The sequence below is a fragment of the Natator depressus genome, chromosome 1 (genome assembly GCF_965152275.1).
Source record: "Natator depressus isolate rNatDep1 chromosome 1, rNatDep2.hap1, whole genome shotgun sequence".
NCBI classification, from domain to species: Eukaryota; Metazoa; Chordata; order Testudines; family Cheloniidae; genus Natator; species Natator depressus.
In genome coordinates this window covers 39,362,471-39,387,710 of record NC_134234.1, presented here as the reverse complement: position 1 = coordinate 39,387,710, position 25,240 = coordinate 39,362,471, and the positions used below count along the sequence as shown (strand labels likewise).

General features: G+C 40.7%; 1 protein-coding gene across 2 annotated transcripts in view; it reads left to right on the top strand.

Moving 5' to 3' along the window:
* CPAP (centrosome assembly and centriole elongation protein) overlaps positions 1-22,312 on the top strand; it is a 32,002-nt gene extending 9,690 nt beyond the window's left edge. For both annotated transcript variants that reach the window (XM_074957865.1, XM_074957873.1), the window contains 13 exons: positions 619-724; positions 1,030-2,632; positions 6,345-6,477; positions 7,802-7,967; positions 9,827-10,069; positions 10,675-10,774; positions 13,669-13,769; positions 15,106-15,207; positions 16,192-16,332; positions 16,413-16,497; positions 16,590-16,710; positions 17,667-17,830; positions 22,263-22,312. In XM_074957865.1, the coding sequence (XP_074813966.1) occupies positions 619-724; positions 1,030-2,632; positions 6,345-6,477; positions 7,802-7,967; positions 9,827-10,069; positions 10,675-10,774; positions 13,669-13,769; positions 15,106-15,207; positions 16,192-16,332; positions 16,413-16,497; positions 16,590-16,710; positions 17,667-17,830; positions 22,263-22,297 (3,100 nt within the window). In that variant the 3' untranslated portion in view covers positions 22,298-22,312. The remainder of the gene's footprint in view (positions 1-618; positions 725-1,029; positions 2,633-6,344; positions 6,478-7,801; positions 7,968-9,826; positions 10,070-10,674; positions 10,775-13,668; positions 13,770-15,105; positions 15,208-16,191; positions 16,333-16,412; positions 16,498-16,589; positions 16,711-17,666; positions 17,831-22,262) is intronic.
* Positions 22,313-25,240: the final 2,928 nt, after the last annotated feature.

The window sequence follows — 25,240 nt, the reverse complement described above, 5'->3', positions numbered from 1 at the left end:
TAGGAAGTGAAGAAGCTGAGATTCGCAGGCAAAGCTGTGAGCCTCCATTGCAAACCCAAGGCAGCTGGAGCACAAGCAGCACTGGGGTCTGCGCTGCTTCCCTATAAGCTGTGGGTGCTGTTTTCACCCCCTCCCATGGCCTGGGGGGGGGGGAGGCTCTTTTCTCCACCTTACCCTGTCCCGGCAGGTGGATGTGCTGTTTTCGTCACCACCACCTCCCCTCCCAATCCCAGTCAGGATGGGGACAAGCTTGCCTGGTAAAGAAACTGCCTGCAAGGAAGCTGCCTCTGGAAACTGGCCCGGAGTGTGAACGGCTGGAGCCAGAGCTGCATTTTATTTAGAGTTAAGAACCTCCATTCCCGAGGTGTCCGTAACTCTGAGGTTCTACTGTAATATTATTGTGCTTGTCTTTGAGAGTCACTGGTAATCTAGCATATTCTTCAAATTAAATAGCCTTAGCTTTGCCATTGGATACCTAAATGACTAAAGAACTTCTTAATTCCTTACCTGTTTATATAATTTTCATATGTTGTATGATAAATTATATTTTTAATTGCATTGTCAAACAAAGATTTAACTTTAACATTGCAGTTTGTAATTTAAAAAAAATTATACTAGGCCTATTAAAGCTGGGATTCAGGAGAGGAAACAGACGTTTGAAGAATTCCTTGAAGAACAGATACGATTAGAAGACCGGCGCCTGAAGCAAAAAGAAGAGCAAGAGGTTAATTATTATAAATACTACAGTTATTTATATACCTTCCCAAAATGTATTAGAAACTTTACAAACATGTGAGAAGACAGATCCCTGCCCTGAAGAGCTTACAACTTTATATATGCAATATTCAAGTTCTTAAAAACAATTATTCTATTTTTAAGATTCTGACCTTCCTTAAAACTATAGTGGGACAGGTACTGTGTAACTTTACATATTAGTAAGCCTTACTTAGATAAGTCTGTACATATACAATGGAAGTTTTAATGTTGTCCTTTGATTTTTTTTTTTATTTTATTTTATTTTATTTGAAGGAAGTAGGAAGGTCAACCTTTCAGAAACTACAGACAAAACGACCCTTTCTGAAACGGGGAGAAGGCTTAACTAGGTTCACTAATGCCAAATCTAAAGTAACAAAGTATAAAGAAAGCAAACTGATGACTCAGCAAACTACTTTGGAGGACAGAAACGTTGTTAAAGCGGACAGACCACAAATACAGCGGAAAACTGCACCTTTAAGCAAGGAACAGGTTTCTGAGAATTTTGCTGTGCAGTCTAAAAAATGTAACCGACCTGCTAAAATAACAAATGATTCTGTCTTCCCTGTTCAGAAGGCCATAGTACTCAAGAATCATAATGGAAAAAATATATCGCCACCAACAGCGAGACTGCAGACTGAGAAGAATCTTGATGGGCAGTTCAAAGATTCTTTCGGATCAGAAAATAAGGAAAACATAATGGATTTTGCCAGGCCTACTGACAAATTTTCAGATACAGAAAAGCCTCAGCTGTCCACAGCTTTTTCTCTTTCCAAAGGTTCTACAAGTTACCCTGTAAAAGATTCAGAACATTCTTTTGAACTTTCATTCCAAAATAAGTTGGAAAACTGGGAAAAAGAAAAGGAAAAAGAGAACATAGAATTAGATGAATTTTTGTTTCTAGAACAGGCTGCTGATGAAGTATCTTTCTCGAGTAATTCCTCATTTGTACAAAGGTTCTTGGATCGAGATCAGCAAATTTCAAAAGGCCGTAGAATGTCATCTACCCCTGTCAAAGCAATGCCACAGCAGATGAATGCACTAGATATTATAAATAAAAATAAAAAAGCAGAAATTATTTTACAAGGAAATAAAAATGACAGAGCAGTTACACATACAGTCTTGGATTTGAGGGCATCTATTAGACTAAGGGACCAATTCAATAAAACAGATAGTAAAATATTTCAGACTTCTTCCACTGCGGCATCTCCAACTTTCAAAAGTACTGAATGGAATGTAAATGAAGATAAGGATGATGGAAGCCGTGTCATTACTACAGAGTCTGAGGAGGAACTTGAGACTACCGTAAAATGTTCAAATGAAGATGCTAAAAAGTTCATTTTGAGCATCAGACAAGATAATCCAGCATTCTGTGATTGCACAGGACCTGTCAAAGACCTCAGCAAAGAAAGCAAAAGTAGGGATGTTGATCTTGACTTATCAGACAAAGATTATAGTAGTGATGAATCCAATGTGCTACCAAATCAGAGTAATAGCAAAGTGTCTGAATCTCAAAGAAGTGTTTCATGTACAAATAGGAATAAGGTTGAGTTTGATGATGAAAGAACATGGACTGACCTTGAAGAAAATGAGATTCAGCATGAAGTACCCCAAAATGATACCATTAAAGTACCTCCACAAACTGACTATTACAATAAAAGTGAAATGGCTGCCCCAGATAAAACAATAAAGAGGAAGGTCGCTTCAATAAAGAAGGGAGATGATTTGCCCAAACAGAGTGTGACAGATGGTGATGCAAGTGCACCTCCCACATCAGACCTCATGATGAAACTCTTTCCTTCACTGAAACCTAAACAGAAGCCAGGCTGTCATGCAAGGCATGAAACCAAATCAAATGTGGGACAAGAAGAAACAGGAGGTAAGAGAATAATATATACACACAGACTTCACTGTAGATTGAGCACTAGGTGTTCTTAAAACATGCAATCAAAATAATGGAGAAGAATGAAAAAATTACTGGTGTTGACTTGCAGTTTCTGTTAATTATCAGTCAGGTGAATTTAGTGGGTGCTGTCATAAACTGTTGCTGATTATTGCAACCGTTCAGCACAGAGCAATAGCTAGAGCATGCAAATCTGTGGATATCCGTGACTCGTTTTTATGGCTTGGATGCGGATACAAATTTTGTATCCATGCAGGGCTCTTACAATTGCATTAGAAAAAATGTTTAAGTGGCCAGTGACATGATTTCAAAAAATTTTAACTAGATGCTCAGATCACTTTATTTATAGATTGAAATTACTGAAAGGGATTCATACCAAATATCAATTTTTAGAGTCTGATTCTCCACTCATTTATACTAGTGCAAATTATGAATAATGTCAGTGAAATCTAAAACTATAGTTGTCAAAATACTGTAAGTAAGGGGAGAATCAGGCCCTTAGAACTTAGTTCTAGAGTGGGCTGAAATTTGAGATTTCTGGTTTGCAAGAAATTTTGCTACTTTGAAATTTTGGTTTTGTTCCAAATCAGAATAGAACCAAATTTATCAAAATTTCTTGTGAACTGGAAATCCTGAATTTTTGGGGGAACACCAACACTTGGTATTTCTGAAACAAAATATGCTCCCTGGGTCTGGAAGCTGCTGACTGAAATTTGACACTCTTTTCATTTTCACGACTGCTAATAACCTCAGTAGTCAGTCAGCTCTGGGACTTCCAGGGTCTGCATCTCCCAGGGCTGGCCACTTGGGAATCAGGCTGCACAGAGAGTCTGCTGGTCTGATAGTCTGGAATCGTTGGGGTCTCTGGCCCAGGAATGTCCATCCAGATGATGGGGTTGTCTGGGAGCCATGGATCCGGGAAGCCCTAAGCCCAGGGTTTCCAGGCTCCCAGTTCTTTGAGCTTCCTGGCTCCACAACAGGGAGGCTGGAAGCCCTGGTGTGACAGGGCTGCTCTTAAGCTGTGGACCGTGGGAACCTGGGTTCCATCAGAACCCTACTAGTGACTTGACAAAAGTTTGTTGAATCTGACCTGGTTTCACGAGACATTTTGGGTTCAACAAACTTGTGTTGTCTGACAAAACTCCGATTTGTAAAAAAATTTTCAACCAGCTCTACCTAATTCATAATTAATGCTACGTTTTAGTCTTGGGTATTTTTAGGAAAAGTCACAGACAGGTCAGGTAAACAAAAATTCACGGCCTGTGACCTGACCGTGACTTTTCCTAAAAATACCTGTGACTAACACTTGGTGGGGGCTGCCCGGGGGGCCGCAGGTGCTGGGGAAGGATGGCCTGGGTGCTGGGGAGGGGGACAGGTGGCGGTGCATGGCTCGGGACCCCCGTTGGCAGGGGGACCTCTGCTGGTGCTGGGGAGGGGGCGGGCAGTGGCGTGCATCCCAGGACCCCTGCTGGGGATGGGCCGCTGGGGGTTGGCGGGGCCGGTAGGCTCCCTACCCTGCTCTGTGCCTCCCCTCCTCCCCTCCCTCCCCCCAGTAGCAGCAGCAGAATTTGGGTGATGGGAGGGGGCAGAGTGGGCACGGAGTGGGATGAGGCAGGCCCTGGGCGGCGCTTACCTGGGGGTTCCCTGGAAGCGGCAAAATCCTCCTTGCTCAGCTGCTAGGTCGAGGCGTGGCCAGGCAGCTCTGTGTGCTGCCTTCGCCTGCAGGCACTGCCCCTGCAGCCCCCATGGCCGCTTCCTAACAATCTTCAGAGCACAATTCTTCTTCCTACTAGAGAGTCAATCTTTGGGATTGTAGCTACATTTCCTTTGTTAGTTTTTCATCATCCTTTACAGCAACCTAATTTTAATAATTGTTAGATTTGCTGGTCACTAGGATTTTTTTTTAAGTACACAAGCTGATTGTTCTAATGCAAAATATGTGAGGGAAGGTTGTTTATTATTGTCGGTTTTGGTTTTTTTGCAGACCTGGACTTTGTTAATGGTTTAGTGGTTGTAAAATGCACTGCAGCCTGTGTGTTAAGAGTTCAGATCCTGGGATGTTCGGTTTCCTAGGCTATTGGGGCTGGGAGGATGGACTCAGCACTACATCTGTGTATGTAGATGATTTAGAAACAACTGTGTTACGTTGTCAAATGTAATGCTTAATGCTTGGCTGAAAAGTCTTAGAAGTGAGAGACTTTTCCCCCCCATTGTTGTCAATCTGTATCCACATCTTCCTTCTCTTAACTACTGGAATAAATTCAGCAATTCTAATAAACCCTTACTGGAAAAATACTTAGCAAAATTGATCAAGATAGGTACTAAAATACAAAAAGCACATTGCTGATCATTTAATATCTGGCAAAATAATTTTATACCATAAACGGGGTATGGATTCAACTTTGTCTTGTTATCCAGAATATATTTGCTTGATTTTTTTTTAATTAAAGCCTCTATTGTTATGGTTGAGAAGAAAATTTAAAAAAATGTCAGTGTGTAATCAATGCAGAGAGAACTGCCGCATTAATTTCAGGAATGGGCTTATTCAGATGCGCACTGACAAAGATTTAAACATCAATATTAACTGTTTCATTCCTCATGTAAGAAAGGAGATGGAGGATCATAGATCTCCACAAGAAACTTTGAGCACCATTTCACTTCGGTGCCCCAAGTAGAAAGTGGTTGGGAGATACCTTTTTTTTTTTTTTTTTTTTTTTAAAATTTCCAATCAAGAAGAGCCTAACAGAGCCCATGGGTGTTTTCGACCTTTACATCTACAAAGCTCACAGCAGCAAGACTTGCAGCCTGGATCAACAGACTTAAGCTTGCAGGGCTCATACTAGTACTCTAAAAAACAGCAGTGTAGACAGCTCTTCAAAGTAGCAGCTCAGGCTCTGAAGCCAAGGGAGGAAGGGGTAGGCTTCAGAGCCTGAGCTGCTACTTTGAAGAGCTGTCTACACTGCTGTTTTTTAGAGTACTAGTATGAGCCCTGCAAGCTTAAGTCTGTTGATCCAGGCTGTGAGTCTTGCTGCTGTGAGCTTTGTAGATGTAAAGGTCGAAAACACCCATGGGCTCTGTTAGGCTCTTCTTGATTGGAAATTTAAAAAAAGAAAAGAAGGAAAAAAAAAAAAAAAAAAAAGAGACCTAGATCATGCCCAAGTCTGTCAATCCGGGCTGGGGGCTTTCTGCTCTTTGCTGGGTAGATATACCTACTGAGGTTGAGCCAGGCTCACCGAAACGAGAGTATGAACAATCATACTTTGAACATCTGCATAATAAACTTTGAAGTTGGTCTTATTTTGCTGACCTGCATGGGCAGAGTTTATTTTGTCGGCACAGCTTTGAAGAGCCTGACCACCTCCCCTCCGCCTCCTGTATGAACCCTGATCATAAATTCAATGAGAATTACTCTATTTTGAAGACTAATTCAGATTTAAATTTGTAGTCCTTGCATACCCTGTTGTGCCTGTGCAGCAAATACATTCAAAACCTGAGATGGTTGAACAAGAAGCACAGATTGCTTTGACAAGGACTGACTTATTTGTCACCTACTGTATTATTTGGAGACTAGTTATTTGTGCCTCAGAGTAAGATCAACTGATGAAATCACTTATATCTGACAATTTAGTGTATACTTCAACACTCTGTATGAATGTCTCTTAACTTGGGTATGCCTGTTCCTTGATAGGAGACATTGTTCGATCCCAGGTACTAAGAGAGAAGCTTGTTGAATTGGAAACAGAAATTGAAAGATTCAGAGCTGAAAATGCATCTCTAACAAAACTCCGTGAAGAACGAGAGAGCTCCTTAGAAAATCTCAGGTAATTTTTCAGTGGGAGTATTTCAGTTTATTTTACTTGCTTAGTAAATACATTTCCTTAACTGTTTAGTTAGAGCTATTTTATAGATAGGCAAATGACCAAATCTGCAGGTAAGCACACTAGTATTGGATAGTAGTAAATATTACAGAGATCTATTTCAGGGGTGGCCGAACTTACTGGTCCTCTGATGATCTTCAGAAGTCTGAGTGCTGGGTGCACCTGCTTCCACCCTGCGGCAGGGTGGTGAGGTTCTGGGCTTCAGCCCCACGGATGGTGCCTGCCAGTGCTTGGGGCTTCAGGAAGAGTGGGGCCTAAGTCCTGAGCCCTGGCAGGTGCCTCCTGCGGGGCTGAAGCCCCTAGACTCCCTTCCCACTGGGCAGAGGCCCTGAGCTCCACCTACCCCCAGTCTGGTAGGTTGAGAATGGAGGGGCTCTGCAAGCCGCACTTTAACTGTAAAAGAGTTGGCTATGGCTGGTGAGCCACAGTTTGGCCACCCGTGATATATTTAGTATACAGGTAAGTAATTGGCATCTCTTAGAATATAATTGTGTAGATAGGTAAAAAAAAGTTTGACACTATAGGTAGTTTAAATGTACAACATGCAATAAATAAACTGTATAATTAATCACTCAAGTTGCTACTCTAGAAAAAGGATCAAAACATGATTTAAAAAAGCTATACCCAACTTGTTCAGTATGAAAGCTCATATGGTTGGGAGATTTTTTTTTTTTTCCATATACTTTATAGATTGTTTTAAATGACTCAATCTTTTAAAAAAAAAAAAATATATCAGTTTTCCAGAGCTTGATGCTTTTACCTGGTGTCTTGCTGAAGTGTGACTATGATGCTGTATTTTTGATCAGATGTTTGTTCCTGGAAAAACCTTCCTGGGCATACGTCGGCTGGAAACGGGGTAGAGTTGGGGATGGAGGAAGGAGAGGGAATGCCTTATGTTAGACGATAGCGATCCCTTTTGCCAATTAAGGAATGTTATTTGCAGTCTCTGAAAAGAGGTCCTGTCCAGTTGTCAGTCAAAGCAACAGTAAATATGGAGCGGATTCTTGTTAGTGGGAACTGCAAAGAGATGATTCTTAAGACTTCAGCAGTGGCAGTGAGGAGACCCTTCTGACTAAATATATAGTGTGTGTAATTTATTTAAATTGGAAAGTCTTTCTGGGAACAAGAGATACTATTTTCAGTTACCAAGGAGTAAAATTCTAAATCTTAATTTTCTCCTTTAAAAAACAACACAAAAAAAAATATAAATACTCCAAACTTGAAGTTGTTCTATTCCAGAACAATAAGCTACCTTGTGTAATTTCAGGAGAGAAATTGCAGACTTTGAACAGCAGAAAACAAAAGAATTGGCTCGGATAGAAGAAGTTAAAAAAGAAGAAATGAGAAAACTGCAAAAAGACCGTAAAGTTTTTGAAAAATATTCCACAGCAGCTAGAGCGATGCCAGATAAAAAGGAGCGTGATGAAATTCAGGTAAGAAAAATATAAAGATTGTTCTGATCTTCACAGTGAAACTTCAGCTTTTCACAGTTGTGCAATTTGGAATTTGTGGATCCTGTTAATTTGAAGGGGTTTGATAGGAAAGAAAAAATATATATATAAAACTAGACCAAGATGACTGGAATCCATCAGTATTCCCACACTGAAAATCACAGGCTTCACATAAGTATCGTTTTGCTTTAAAATACAAAACAAAACAAAAACAGTACTAAAGAACTGTTGTCTTTCTGTCAGACTCCCATACCAAAAAAGGTGCAGAATGGCACTAACAAAGAACATGATATCAGACCAATAAACTAAATCAAGTTACAAAATATTACTGTAATAAGTATGTTGCAAATTCATTCGCTGTAGTGAATTGAATGCAAAATTGAACCTGTATCAAGCATCGTTCTGTCCATAATTGTTGCGTGCCAAGCACCGTTTTATCTCATAATAGATGTCGATTATAATGTGTCTGATGCCTAAACATGTCTTCTAATTTCCATCATTAATCCTATTGCTTAGAACAAGATAAGACTTGTTAGTCACTACTAGGGTGCATAGCACATTCGTGTTGCTAAAAATGTCTGAATAATGCAGTTTATTGTAATATTGGTATCTTTCCCTCTAGCTTTTAGAATTTTAGATTTCTTTTTTAATATCTTACTAAAGTTAGTGATTGAGTTATCCATTATTATTTGGTTAACTCAATCTAAAGTGATCAAAATAAAAGGTGACAGTTATTTAATTCAAATTACTTAATTCCTGATTTCCTCTGAGCTTGTTTGGGGAGGGAAAGAGGAATAGAAAATTTGTTCTTGTTTTTCAGACTGCCCTAAAAATCCTTTTATTTGCTATTAAGTTTATAACTATACATGATTGTGCTTCCTGGCCCATCATGCCCAATGGACTTTTTCTATGCATATTTATATGTAATATTCATTTTTTAATTTTTTGGCTTGAAATGTGAAACCAAATATTATCTACATGGCAGCATGACTCTTGTCAAACCATCTAGCTAGACATCTCTGTATAATAATGATACCTAGTTATTATGTAGCATTTTTCATCAGTAGATCTCAAAGTGCTTTACAAAGGTGATATCCTTATCCTTATTTTACAGATGGGGAAACTTAGCTTGCTTTTTCTTAATTAAAAAAAAACAAAAACACAAGAATACAATCTTGAACACTATGAAGAAAAAGTCCTTTTCCTTCCCTAGGACCTAGGGTGAGATTCTGTGTTACACTGCGCACAGAACTTACAGCCCAGGGAGAAGGTGAGGTAAATTGTCTTTTAAGCCTCCTTTGCACCCTCCCTATCTTGGGCTGCTCTGGAGGCTGGAGGGGCCACCCATATAACTAGGCAGTCCTGGGGGAGGGACCTGTCTAAAATATTGCAGGCTGCCCAGAACCTCTGTAGTGCTGTGTGCTGCAGCCCCATCCTCAGTATGCCCCTGAGGCCAGGTTTGTGAAGGACTCCTCTGAAGCACTCCAGTTCCTGTACCAGGGTAATCCCCTGTTCTGGCAAGGGAAGGCTTTTATGGCTCCTTTACACTGCTCTGGGCCTTACCTTTTATCTAGTGTAAAGGGGCCTGAGTAGGGATGAAGCTCGCTGCCTGATTGGGAGAGAGATCAGGTAAGTTATTAATACAAAGTAGCTCCTGATTTTAGGAAAGAAAACACACTTCCTGTCCTTCACACACAGAAGATTTCACTAGTTTTGGGTCACTGTCTTCTGTGCTGTCACTGCTAATAAAAGATTACTATTTTCTCTAGTCTATGTTTTAATACAGCAGAAAATGACTGGCTTGTATCCTCCTACAAACAATTGATAAATATTTTTCTAAGGCTTTAAAACAGCAGCTTGCAGATTTGCAGGAAGACTTAAAGCGAAGAGAAGCAAAATGGTTGTCTACTCATGGTCGCCTTAGAAACCAGATAGAAACCTTAACAAAGGAGAACACAGAGTTAAGAGAAGAGATCAAAATCATGGAAAGATTTCGTCTAGAAGTTTGGAAGAAAGCAGAAGCTGCTGAAAGCAACAGGAAGGCTGAAAGTTCTGGAATGAATTTGAAGAGAGCAGAATCTATAGTAAGTTGTTTGTTTTGAGGTATTTTAAACTGATTTTTGCAGCTGTATAGTGAGTTTTGGCTCATTGATATTTTCAGCTGGTATTCAGAAGAGACCAGTTGGATGTTTCATTTAAATTAATGGGGGTGTATTGGTGTTTGTAAGACAGTACACTGCTGTTGACTTCTACTGCCCCTATAAACCTGGATTTTCACTGTGTGCAGGTACCATGCTCTCCAGGATCTTGCTCTCTCAAACTGAATTATTTTGGAGTTCGATAGGGAAATCAGTTGCAATTGACTTTGGTGCCTTTGCACTCTAAAGATTATCCAGTGAAACCAGCCAGTCTTCACTGAAAGATTTCACAGTTAGACTACTAAAACTTAAACTAATGTAAGGAGGAGTATACTTATCCCTGGTTAACTGCACCAAGGTAAAATTTGGGATTGTGCATAGTGAGGAAGTAGGGGAAAGAGGAGCTCAGTCTTTATTCCCTTCACAATATACTTTAAAAGTGTATAATTAACAGTCATTGCTATAAAAATTATGGACAAGTGGTCTGTGTTGATGAGTGCTATCAATAAACCATTCTTGAACTAAATAAAATCTTTATTATGTATTTTCAGAGTCCATCAACTAGATTTAAAAAAAAACAGTTTCTGTCTCCAGTTCCTCAAATAGAAAAGAGTAGCAAGATGAATGGCAAAGGTTATTCACCAGTAAAAGGTATAAATATTTATTCAATAGGAGAATCGTATTAACTCTTTAAAAGAAAATTGCCAGTTTTAATGTTTGTTTGCAGCAACTGATAATTGGTAATATCTTTATTTCCCTCAGGCAATGCATGTATTAAATAGTCCAAAAATATAATGCATGTGAAAGTTTAAAAATCAGACTTAATGCTCTGATAAATAATAAATATCGTCTTGGATAAGATTGTGGAGAAAGTTGTGGACACAGCTCTCTCAGTATGTAGGTGTGTCCCTGATTTCCTTCCCACTCTGGGTACAGAACTGGGTATGGCCCAGAGACTGCATGGTCAATGATCTGTGCTAGATAAACTGCCTTGGATACCGTTTTGATCACCAGGTAGTGTTCACGTGCTTACAGGCTCTAGTGGGAGAGCACAGGATGCTCTTCAGTGGTGTGATTATTTTCTCTCTGAGAAATCACAAAAGAGGTAGTTGGAGGCAATTTCTGAAGACCTCTAAAGTGGTGGATGTTGCAGGGTGCTATTCTGTCACCTCCTCCTGTTCAACATATATATGGGGCCATTAGGCGGGTTAGTAAGAAAGCATAAAGTATGTTTTCAGTATGCTGATGACACCAAAAAGTATATCTGTCATTTTCAGCTTGGATGATGTGACTCAGACAGCTTCTAACTAAGATTGGGCCATGAATGACTGTGAGTTGGCTGCTCAATCCAGATCAGAATAAAAGTCGAGGTGATGGGGAAGCAGCTGGAGATAATTGGTCCCTTGGATTTGAGGGAATCCATCCACCATTAGTTACTAAGATTTGCATTTTAGGAGTGATTTTTTTTTTTTTTCAGATCCCAGCTGCTGTTTGACTCTCTAATTACAGCAGTAGTCCAGGTTTTTTGTTGTTTTTACATCTGCGTCTGGCTAGGAGGTTGCAATCTTTCAGATGTGAACCTTGCTGCTGTTTGCAATTATCTTAACGAAAGCATAGCTATGCACTCTATATGGGGTTACATCTTTAAAATCATTCAAGGAATGAAGCTGGTACAGAATGGTGTGGCTCACGTACTGAGTGAGGCATTTTGTTGGGAGCATCTGATGCTAGGATCTTCACTGGGTGTTTGTTGGTCTTTGGGTATAGTTTAAGTCTTGGCTTATGACCTATAAAGCCTTATCTGTCTTGAGACTGGTGTACCTGAGAGATCGCCTTTCTTTTGGTCCCAGGTTGCCACAGCTACAGTCTGCAGCAGTGCCTAAACTAGACATCCCTCACTATAAAAGAGTGGGTAGCTGGAAGGACATTTCTGTTCTCTGTGAGGGTTTCGAGATGCTGGAAATTGTTCCCCTCACTTGTTCCAAACCTTCCATGAATGCTGCAAGGACACACCATTATAGGGTTATTTTGGAAAAGGACAAGGATGAGCTGCTTATAAATCAAAAGGGGTAGAAAGGAATCTCTCTGTAGGTGTTTTGCTGGCTGAGTTCCTATTGGAATGATTATCTCAGTGCTGTTATTTCATTATATAATTAATAAATGAGTTAGGCACCTAGAGCTTTGAAAAGGTGCCTTTTTTATAATTTGAAATCTATAAATAAAATATAGTATAGATAGCACATTTATTATGACTTTCATAACTTAAATTGAAAAGGAGTACTTGTGGCACCTTAGAGACTAACAAAAATTTATTTGAGCATAAGCTTTCGTGAGCTACAGCTCACTTCATCAGATGCATGCAGTGGAAAATACAGTGGGGGGATTTATATACATAGAGAACATGAAACAATGGGTGTTACCATACACACTGTAACGAGAGTGATCAGGTAAGGTGAGCTATTACCAGCAGGAGAGCGGGGGGGGGGGGGGGGGGAGAACACCCATCCACTCCCAGTCTCTATTCAAGCCTAAGTTAATTGTATCCAGTTTGCAAATTAATTCCAATTCAGCAGTCTCTCCTTGGAGTCTGTTTTTGAAGTTTTTTTGTTGAAGAATTGCAACTTTTAGGTCTGTAATTGAGTGACCAAAGAGATGGAAGTGTTCTCCGACTGGTTTTTGAATGTTATAATTCTTGACATCTGATTTTGTGTCCATTTATTCTTTTACGTAGAGACTGTCCAGTTTGACCAATGTACATGGCAGAGGGGCATTGCTGGCACATGATGGCATATATCACATTGGTGGATGTGCAGGTGAACGAGCCTCTGATAGTGCGGCTGATGTTATTAGGCCCTATGATGGTGTCCCCTGAATAGATATGTGGGCACAGTTGGCAACGGGCTTTGTTGCAAGGGTAGGTTCCTGGGTTAGTGGTTCTGTTGTGTGGTGTGTGGTTGCTGGTGAGTATTTGTTTCAGGTTGGGGGGCTGTCTGTAAGCAAGGACTGCTGGAAATGGCCCACCTTGATTATCACTACAAAAGGTTTTTTTCCCCCCCCACTCTCCTGCTAGTATTAGCTCACCTTAAGCGATCACTCTCATTACAGTCTGTATGTTAACACCCATTGTTTCGTGTTCTCTATGTATATAAATCTCCCCACTGTATTTTCCACTGAATGCATCCGATGAAGTGAGCTGTAGCTCATGAAAGCTTATGCTCAAATAAATTTGTTAGTCTCTAAGGTGCCACAAGTACTCCTTTTCTTTTTGTGAATACAGACTAACACGGCTGCTACTCTGAAACATAACTTAAATTGTAGCTCTTTGCTACTATAGCAAGCAATAATATATCTGAGGTAACACACTTAACTCGATATTAATTCTTCTTGAGTAGCTGAAGATACTGCTTTCAAGTTAATACTGCACATGAGGTATGCAGATATCCAGTATAGTTTATCATTCTGATCATTATATTTGCTTATAACACCCAAACTGCTTCTTGGCTGCTGAGATGATGTAAAATTAACAGTTTTTATAATTTGAACAGGAAAGCCTTCTAGAAGACCTAAATCAGCACCTGTTAGTGATGGGAGTAACTTTGACAAGACAATGATGACACTAGAAGATTCCTCTAGGACTTTTATGATAGTAAGTCCTGTACCAGAATGTTGTCTATTTTGACTCGATTCCAAATAATAGAATAGTTATCTGCATTACGTAAATGTGAAGCCTGAAAAGTGATTTATGAAACTGCCATAAGAACACTAGACAAGATTTAGTAATGACTACAATATTAAACTACACTTTGGTAATGCAGAATACTTGTACAGAAAATTACACTTGCATCTAGTATTTGGAACCATATTTTTTTTGGTTACAGCAGGGGGAGATGTTTGGTGATGTTCAATTGTAGCTAAGCAAAGTATCTTACAAATTTACCGAATTTTAATAAATGTTTGTAGAAAAAACTGGATGTTTATCTCTTTTCTGAAGAAAGAACAGTGGATTTTGTAAGAATGCAGGTAGTTGAGACATAATACATCTTTATTAATTACTGTATGTAGCATTTGCTAGAAGTATATGAAACTTGAATAATGGTTCCGTGCCTTGGAATCTGTTGTTACTGATGATTTAAGTTAAGCACCAGATTGGAATTTGTTATAATGAGATCCACTTTAACAATCTGGGCAAAAGCTGATTGCCAAAACCTAACAAATCTTGTGTGTGGATTTGTCATTATCCAATAAGCTATATCAGACCTTTTCTCTAGGTGCTTTGGGTTGATGATTCTCTTGGTCCCTCCTTGCTTTCATGAGCTGCCTTCTCACTTCCTGAAAAATCCCTCAAGTTTGGCTGCGTAAAAAAAGATACCAGATGTGATAGAAAAGTTAGATTATCTTTATGTTCCAGAAAAATCCCACAAAAATGGAGCTTGATTTATTGCTGTCACATTCCAGGTTGCAATCCAGACTAGTGAGGGGCTGTCCCGCCACCTGCCTTGCAACTTGGGGTGTCTCACAATGCTTTTGCTTCTGTAAGCTCCCAACCTGAAATACATTTTCCTTAAGGCTACCCTTAAATGAAGTTCATTCCCACTGTGAGGCTGGAGTCTTGAGGTGAACCAGGTTTCATGCTGCTGTTTGCTAAGATGCAGATGTTTGTTCAAGCCTCCCTTCTTTGTCAAAGAATGGCCACTTTGTAGATTTACACCTGGCAAGAGGCTTGTCCTTTGTCTTTGAGAAACAGGTTTACCCCCTCCCCAGACTTGTCTGATAAACAAACTTCAGTCAGGATTTCAATTTGTTCCTAATTTTACATGTAATATTGTATGTATTTCATCGTGATATTGACAGTGAGTTATTAGTTTTCAAATGATACCTCACAGGACATAATTTGTACAATGATTATTACAGTAGTGTGGAGGGTATTAATACAGGGTTGTACTCTGTCACAGTTGCTTACTAGAGAAATCTTTTCATTTCAGGACATGTCCCCTACTGAAACGTGTGTGCCATTAGAGTCCCCTTTTCTTGTGTCTACAGGTAGTGAAGAAATACAGGGAGAAGTTAACTATCCTGATGGAAAGGTAGGATTAGATTTCCTTTATGAGGCTACAGAGAATAGATCTGGGCAATTAATTCACTCTTTCAGGGGAACTCATCTTTGTCAGGGCTGCGGTGCCTCTCTTGTTCAATTTATATATGGGGCTGTTGGGTGGGTATCCCTTTCATTTGTGAAGCATTTAGAGTCTAAGATAAATGTTAAAATCTAAATACCTAAATCACTTTCATAAAAATTGTGTGTTGTAAACTGTTCCATATATACACATAGGATGGTTTCATACTTGAGTCCAATTGGAAATGACCAAACCAGCAAAAAAAGGAAAACGAGGGTCTCATTTGTTTCTTGTACACACTCCCCCCACCCCAATCAGTCTTTGTCTTATACTTAGTTTAAGTTCTTTGGGTCAGGGACTGTCTTTTTATTCTGTTTGACTATTAGGTTAGGTGCTGTACAATGTACATGACTGAGGCTTCTTAGTGTTATGATATTAAAAATATTATTTCCAACCTCTGTTTTAAATAAATAAGTCCTTGAGCCAGATGCCCAATTTAACAAGAATTTATACAATTAAGGGAAAAGAAACTACTTTCTTTGCTTATTGGAGAAAATTATTGGAGAACTGGTTTGACAAAATGTGAGAAACTATTTCAGGAATGTGGATGACAAATCCATAAATTGTTATTCCTGTGTGTTGCTTTCTGGTTCCACAACAGCGTCTCTGGCTGCATTTTATTACTACTATTGTGTCAAACCAGACAATGGAAAGTTATGGAAATTCAAGGTTGGATGAGAAGTGGAAACAAACTTTGGCTCTCAAAGAGCTCAGTCTTAAAGTCTGGGCAAAAGTCAGACAAATATTCGTCTAATGCTGATTTGCCTGTCAATAGCTCAAACTCTGTCAAACTGCTAAAATGACCAAAGAATTTAATTTTAACTGAAATTATTGTTGGAAACGTTATACCAGTTTTATTGCTGAACATCCACCTTTATGTAATTTACCTTTTAGGTTGAAAAGGTTTTAAAAAATGGCTGTCATCTTATATTTTTCCCTAATGGAACACGGAAAGAAATGAGTTCGGATGGAAAGACCATAACTGTAACATTCTTTAATGGGGATGTGAAACAAGTTATGCCTGATCAAAGAGTGGTATGTATCCAAATTATCTTCCCAACAGTTTATATGGCCAGATTTTCTTAAAGACACTTATGATCTATTCTTCTCTACAGATTTACTATTATGCAGATGCCCAGACAACTCATACTACATACCCTGATGGGTTAGAAGTCTTACATTTCTCAAATGGACAAATAGGTAAAAACTATGAACCTTTTATCTGTATAGTTTAATTTTCATATAAAAACTTTCTATAGTTATTTTGAAACAAAATATGCACATTGTTACAGAGAAGCATTACCCTGATGGAAGGAAAGAAATTACATTTCCTGACCAAACTATTAAGAATTTATTTATGGATGGGGGAGAGGAAAGCATTTTTCCAGATGGCACTATTGTTCGCGTGCAGAGGTAAATTTTTACTTTTAATATACCCTACAGGTTCCCACACAGTAGAGGGGGGGAAAGAGTTCTTGGCACACTGAAGTTCATCCACCCTTCCTTGAGTACTCATTTTCTGTGTACAGTGCTTGTCTTCAAGTTAAGATGGATATATTGTATGAAAGGATGAAAAATGAATATTTGTATAACTGTGTGGTAATCCACTAGTAATAGAAAAGACTTCATTTAAAACCTTATTGAGCTCTTGAGAAGCTTACACTTGAAAAAGTTTGATACATCATGTCTGATATATAGAAGAAATGTAGCAGTTTATACTGAATAATGTATTTACACAAAGTACATGTTGTAATCTGCTTTTAATAGACAGAGTCCAAGCATTCATTTAATTAATTGCATGTACTAATATAGGCCCTGAAATAGGAAAGCACTTTAGCACGTGCTTAAATACTTTTCCTGAATCAGGGACAAATTTGTTTGGGCCTTCCAATGCTTCAAATAGGATGGTAAGCTATATTTCATACCTTGATTTAACTAAATCAAGAATAAACTTTCCAAAGATGCATGTTTCTAATGATTCCCATACTTTTACACTTCAGTGATCTCTACCTCTCCTTCCTTGCTTTAACTATTAAGACAGCCTCTCTGAACTTTTTTTTTTAAAAAAAATTGCCTTCAGAATGCAGCTTTAGTATTGTTTAAAATTAACTGCAACACTAGTGATCAGCTGAGATGATATTTATCAACTTTATTGTGATTTTAATGAGTTTGTTTTTTGACAACTATAAAGTTCTAGAAAAATAGTGCATGCTCTTTGAGAATCTTTACAAATTTCTACATTCAATTAAATTCCTGCCTACTAACTGTTAGTATGGTGTTGGAATTTCAGTTTAAGGCTGGCCCTGTCAGTCTATGTACAGTGCCTTTTGTGTATTTTATATTTAATTATATACACTCATTTAATACAGAGATGGAAGCAAAACTATAGAATTTAACAATGGCCAGAGAGAGCTGCATACGCCACAGTTCAAGAGACGTGAATATCCAGATGGCACTGTCAAGACTGTGTATGCGAATGGACACCAGGAAACTAAATATGTCTGTGGGAGAGTAAGAGTTAAGGACAAGGATGGTAATGTTATAATGGACACTAAGTTATAACATATGACTTATGAAACTCTTGTAAGCACCTATCACACTTAGCAAAAGTGTATATTTGTTAAAAAAAAAAACAAAAAAAAACCCAACAACTTTACCCAATGTACATATTGTACATAATTTTGTTTGATTGTCAAAAATAAATTTATTTTTAAAATAAACAATGAAATTAAGGAGATGTCTCTGACTTGGTCTATCAAAAGGGCTTACTTTGAGAAATTTCTGTCTGCTTTCATATGTGAGTTAAGCAGCTACTTCCTAAATTCCCTTTCAAAGTAGCATATATTTAATTATTTATCACTAGATGCAATAAGTCTTGCTGGTGAAAGAAACCAAGTGCTGTTGTCAACTACATGATTTGCAGTCTGAAGTGATTAAAACCTTATGCCTAAGGCAGTGGTCACCAACCTTTATATGCACAAAATAACTTTGAATTTAAGATGAATCCAGGATCTGCCCTGCCTCACTCAGTCTGTTGCTCACTCTCCCCCACTCTTTCACTAACCGGGCGGAGGCAGGAGGTTGGGGTGCAGGCTCTGGGCTGGGGCCAAGGGGTTGAGTGTGGAAGGAGGCTCCACACTGAGCCTGGGGCAGGGGTTTGGGCTGTAGGAGTGAGAGGTGCAAGCTCTGGGAGGGAGTTTGGGTGCAGGGGTCATGTGGTCACACTGCACCTAATCTCATAGAATCCACTGGACATTTCATGAGTTTCACTTTTTATTAGTGTCATGTGTGGTTTATAGATCCAAAATCCTTCAGGGACTGTCTCAAATCAGTGTAACAATCTCAACTGTGGGTTGTGCATTGGCTGAACCTGGGGCAGGGGTTTGGGGTGCAAGAGGGGGCTCAGGGCTGGGGCAGGGCTTTGAGGTGCAAAGTGCAGGCTCCAGTTGGGAGGCGCATACCACCGGCAGCTCCCGATCAGTGGCACAGCAGGACTCAGGCAGGCTGCCTGCCTGCCATGGCCTCACGCCACATCCAGAAGTGGCTGGCATGTCTCTAGGGGAGGGGGGGCAGCCTGCGCCCACAACAACCGCAATCAACAGGTTGGTGAGCACTAGCCTTAAGGGTTCAAGGAGACTTTGTATTAGACATTGAAGAGAGATGCTAAAACTAATTGCCAGCTGATAGGATTCAGCTCTAGCACCAAAAATCTTAACTAGCCACAAACATAAGAGCTAAGCTGCATGTAACGCTGCAAGACCACCTGAAGCAGAATCTAAGCATCAGTGGTGCTTATCACTTTATTTGGGTAGTGTATAAAATGTGAATTCTATCATTTGTTGATACTTGGGACTCACCAAATGGACTTGTTGCATGGCAAGAAGAGGTTACTTAGCTTACAGTAACCTAAGTTCTTCCATAGGGACATAAGACACAACTTGGTGTTCGTGCACTCTCATATGGGCATGCAATGTAGTGTCTGCAGGCCCATGCTTGCACAGAGCAGTTCCAGTTGCTCAGAGGGGGGGGGGCATCCAGGGATGTACAAGCCTGCTGCCACTCAGTTCCTTAACTGTGAAGCCGAATTCCACAGTAGAGGGGAAGGATAGCAGAATTTTGAATACCCCTAAGGCAAAAATATCTCAAAGACCTCATTGCTGGAAGGTAAGTAACCTCTCCTTCTTCAAGTATGTCCCTTATGTCCACTGTAGGAGCCTCTCAAGCAGTAACTCAATGAGGTGGGGGGTGCCGAAGAGGTAAGTCCAGGTCACTTTGAATATGGTGTCTCTGGAAGCAGCAACTTGGCAAAGATATGGATAGAAGACTATGTAGCAGTACAATGTCCTTCAGTAGTGCTATAGCTGTGGACTGAACACTAGTGGAATGTGCTGCTACTCGGGGGAGGGGGGGGTTGCACTGTTGCATTTTCATAGCAGGTCAAGATGCAACCTGAAATCCACTTCGACAATCTTAGCGTGGAAATTGGTTAGTCCTTCATCCTATCTGCAACTAATTTAAGTAGCCTGGAATGGTTTAAGCTCTGTCCAGCTAGAAAGCAAATGCCCTTCTGACATCCAGTGAATGAAAGCTTTATTTCTTTCTGGAGGCATGAGGTTTTGTGCAGAAAACTGGAAGGCAAATGTCCTGGTTAGTGATTTCAAGGAGACCTTTGGGAGGAAGCAATGATGGAGATATAGTATAACCTTGTCTTTGCAGAAAGTGGTGTACTGTGGGTCCACCATGAGTGCTCCCAGATCACCTTGCTGGGGGAATGGTGATTAAGATCAAAATTTTGAGGGAGAGGTGGAGGGGGGAACAGGTTGCCACTGTTTCAAAGGGATGGTTTTTTGTGTTTAAAACCAGGCTGAGGTCTGTGGGGGTGGGGGGAAGTTGCATAGGCCCTTAAGAACTCCAGTGGCTGGGGTGTGGCCAAAGACACCAAAGTCCTGGCTAGGTTAGAGGAAGGGTGTCTCAAATGAACTCTATCAGAGTCTTTTTTTTTTTTTTTTTTATTCTAATACATAGTCCAGGATCTTGGAAAGTGGAACCTCCAAGGCTAGAGAAGATGGGATGGAGCACCAAACTGGAAGCGCTTCCACTTCTGGAGGTGACTCTTGCAAATACTGGCCTTTCTCTTGGATAAGAGAACTGACTGAATTTTAACCAAAAAGGGCAATTCCATGCTCTCAGATTCAAGGAGAAAGGGTTAGGACTGATGAGGGCCCTAAGTCATGTGTCAATATGCCTTTTGTGATAGAAAGTCTGAGGGGTGTTACCTTTTGAGAGAGAGAGATGAGGTTTGTGTACCACACGTGGCTCAACCAAGCAGGGTGCTCTGAGGATACCTCACAGTGCAGCTTGAGAAGGGTCTTGAGGATTTAATGGTACAGTTAGTTAACATGTAGCAAAAAGAGGCCCTGAAACATATTCTTGTATCAGAGGCCCAGTCTGAGGCGTGAAGCCTCAACCAAAGTAAAGCCTGAACCAAAGTACTTCCAGGCAATGATAAGCAAAGCTGGGCTGTGAGCCAGAGGCCAGTCCCACTCACAGAAGTTGGCAAGAAAAGGTTGTTAGAGGCACGCGCGTGCACACACACACACAGCTAATGAGAGGAACTTGTGCCAAGACGGCAGCAAGACATTCCATAGACCTAACAAGGAACAGGCAGGTGCATCTTAAAGACAGAGTCAAAAGGACAACATGATGGATAGATTTGTTTGAACTATGATGAGTAATCTGTCCTGCAACAGTATAAAAGTAGGCCCTGGAGTGCACATATTTGTCCAGCCTAGCGGGCAGTGGCGTGTCCTGTCACTGTCTGAGCTGTGGCCATTGTCGGGGAGCACAAATTCATAGTATGCCCGGTAGAGTCTATAGGGAACTATTAGTGTGCTTCATTTGACAAACCTAGCTTGGGTTTCTTCATACCTTATTAGAGTCTGTGGTTTTGGGGGGTTCTCTCAGGGTCTGCTGTGTTTAGCTATCTGTGCAGAGCTGGGGCAGTACACAGAGGGAACACGCACACAGCCGACTGTTATCATCGAACAAGAGTGGAGCACCACACCGGTAGCTACCGATGACAAACACCATGACTCTGGAATCTTCTTTATGCGTATCAGGGAAACCACTAGAGAGTTGTGGTCATAAAATCCCTTGGAGTAGAACAGATGACATTTTCCATTGTTCGGATAGCCAAGAGGTCTTTCGCAGGCTGGCAGATGCTGTGGAAGCTAGTTTTGTGCTCCTGTTTGCGATCTTGCCAGAAGTGCCTGCTCAGGAAATTTGCAATTATATTCTGGAGGCCTGGTAGATAGACTGCTGCTATTTCTACCCTATTGGAGATGCGCCAGTTCCATAGCTTTAGTGACACTGTGCATAAGGACTGGCAGCTGAAGTAATACATTGCTGCCTTGTTGTCAGGCATTATCCTGAGTGACCTTGTATGGCATGAAGGAAGCATTGGCAAACATATCATACTGCTCTTAGCTTCAGTATAGTGAGAGTGAATGCAGATTCCTGTGCTGACCATTGGCCCTGTGCTGGCTATTGGTAGGTGGGCTCTCCATCCCAACAGATGCATGTGCTATGCTTTTGAAGGTGCTGGATACAAAAATGGGACTCCAACACAGACCCTCCAAGGGTCTTTCCACCATCTAAGAATCCAACACCTTCCAAGCACTCTGATGCATTTGGACAGGCTCTGTGTGTTTGGGTATATGCTGTTCTTATCCATGTCTGGAGGCATCTCCATGTAGTCACATACATGGAGGCTGATGTGACCCAGACCTGTTGACAAGACCTCACTATTTGTGGGCTGCCTGTAATCTTGAAATTAGGTTGGACTGGGTGGAGAATTTCTCCTTGGATAGGGAGGCTCTTGCTATTGTGGAGTCCAGAGTAGCTCCTACAAAGTCTATTCCCTGTACTGCAGCTAGTATGGATTTTTTTTTTTTTTTTTTTTGCAGTTGATGTGAAGGCCCAGAGATTGGAATACTGTTAATGCTCTGGATGTTGACAACTGGATCTCTTGGGGCAACCAGCTTCTGAGAAGCCATCCGAACATGGGAACACTGAATTTGAGGCAAGCTATTACCACAGATTTCAGAGTAGCAGCCGTGTTAGTCTGTATTCGCAAAAAGAAAAGGAGTACTTGTGGCACCTTTAGAGACTAACAAATACTGGGGAGGGATAGCTCAGTGGTTTGAGCATTGGCCTGCCAAACCCGGGGTTGTGAGTTCAATTCTTGAGGGCCATTTAGGGATTGGTCCTGCTTTGAGCAGGGGATTGGACTAGATCTCCTGAAGTCTCTTCCAATCCTGATATTCTATGAAATTTATTTGAGCATTAGCTTTCGTGAGCTTAGCTCACGAAAGCTTATGCTCAAATAAATTTGTTAGTCTCTAAGGTGCCACAAAGAGAATATCTGTGAACACCCCAGGGGACCAGGAGAGTCCAAACGGGAAAACCTTGATATTGACAGTGCTCTCCCCAGAGCACAAATCTTGGGAAATACTTGTGGGAGGGGTGGATGGCTACATGAAAGTAGGTGTCCTTAAAGTCAAGTACAACATCTCAGCCTCCTGGATCTAAGGATGAACTTATGGAAGCTAATGTCACCATTCTGAAGTGCTGTGCTAGGAGAGTTATTTTAAGTCAAGGATTGGTCTGCATCTTTCTTAGGAACAAGGAAGTAATTGGAACTGAACTCTCTTCTGATGACTCTGGTCAGGCTGGTTCTGTTGCTCCCAGAAGGAGAAGAGGCAACTTGTTTTAAGAGTTCCTCATGAGAAGGATGAGGGGTAGGGCTTGAGGGAGGAATAGAATGGAAGTGGATAGCATATCTTAATTTGACAACGTTCAGTATCCATTTGTCTGAGGTAATGTGCTAATCTTCAAAGGGGAGGAGGGTAGTTGCACAACAGGTGATCCGTTGGAGTGAATTAGTTTATGCCCTCAACCAAGGTGTCAAAAGTGCCTCTTAGAAGGAGGGGCTAATTGGGTAGAAGTATGGCTGGGAGATACCTGTTTTTGTGGGCTCCTGCTCCTTAGAGAAAGTGTGCTGATGGTACTGGAATGATCTCTATCTTTGAGCAGCTTGGGATCTACTAAAGTGCCTTTTTGTTACAGGCACATAAATCCCCAGTTATTACAGCACTGCTCTGGTGTCTTGAGTATGTGGAGAGGGGAGTCTTAGGTTTACTGAAGAGCATAGGCCCTTCAAAACACAAGGTCTTCCACTGTTTTGAACTTTTCTTGGAAGGCCTGAGGACTGGAGGCTGTCAGCAATATCTTGGGCAATTTACAGGGAGGCTTTCACAACCAGCTGTCCTTCAGCACTGATAAATTGAAGCTGATCTTTCAGCAAATGCTCAATAAAATGTGTAACTTGGAGTATGTGTTAATCATGGAGTGAAACATCACAGTATGGGAGGGTCTAACTAGTACCAAAGGCTGGACACAAACAAATTGTAACTTGTTGCTTTTGTATGGGGAGGCAGATCTTCCCTAGTGACTCAGGTTCAGCAGAGATAATGAGATACTCTCACAAAAGGAACCTGGAAGGAGGTGGAGGGTTCTGATAGCTTTCAAATGAAGTTTGGGTCAGTGCTGCCTGGTGAGATGGAGGCTGTCATGGTACTGTAGTGATCTCCCCTTTCAGAGGTATGGTGAAATACTGGTACTGGAGCATGGATGGTAGCTGTGTGTGTCTTGCGGTGCCACATTGTGTCAGATAGTGCTGCTGCAGTAGTTGTTCTGAGAGTGGGAGCTATGTCTAAAGAGGATTTCTTCTGCAATATGGACACCTTAGAACTGGAGTTGATTGGAGTCTCTGCTGTACCCATAAAGGGATGAGATCTCCTGAGAATGAATTTGATGGGGGTGATCAGTCCTGTTTCCTTGTGGGGAGAGGTATTTTCCTCTTTTGCTTACTGGCTAGTGGCTCAGACGAAGCAGCAACTGTGGGACCAAGGCAGCCTGTACTGTAGAGGCCTTGTTCTGAGCATAAGGTGCTGCTCTGCATAGGCACGCTCCTGCAGACACTACTTTGAAGTCTCCAATTGAGCACGCAAGGGCATGCAAAGTGTACAATGGACCACCCACACATATTGACATACTCCAAAAAACTTTTTCCTTACCTTCCCTTTTATTACAGCAGCTCATCTCTAGTAAATGGTAAAGTTTCATAGAGAAGTGATAGATGCTGCTGTGATTCTTCTACATAAGGCAGTAACTTTCACTCTCAAAGATTGTGACTGAGGATTGCAGAGTACAGTGATAATCCAAAACAATAAAATATCAAACAGTCAAAGATGGAAGAAAAGCACACGATCACACCACAGGAGTGTGGACTTCAACAGCTGAAAAAGTTCCATAACCTCCCTGCCTCAATTGCTCCATCTGTAAAATAGGGGCAATTCTTCTGCTTTATAGCAGCAATAAGATTTAGTGCTTAACTGGTTGGTATTAAATATAAAAACTCCTATGCCGTATGTGACAATTCCTTTCCCTGGGTGCCTGTGCGGACTTGGGCCTTTTAAGAAAACATGTTAACTGGAGAAATAGTAGCAGTTCCCTCTACCACCTTGAAGGAGTTACGTTTTTGCTAGGAGCTACTAGCCATTGGAAAACATTACGTTTTAGAAATAGTCACAGATTATAGTAAAAAAATACTGAGGTAACTGGAACAAACACTATGAATTCTGCCCATCGTATAGCAATTGTTCCATGGGTGCTGAACCATTTCACCACCATGAAAATGTTATCAAGCAAGACATTAAGTTTTCACTACATTATATCTTTCTTCCTTAAAAGAAAGCCCAACAAACTACATAATCAGTAATTATGAGGTGAGAAAATGGCAGTTTAGCAAAAACAGACTCAAGCCCTTGGAAATGGTGGTGATAGTCAGGTAGCAAGGCCTATACAGTAGGCACTGGAAAGT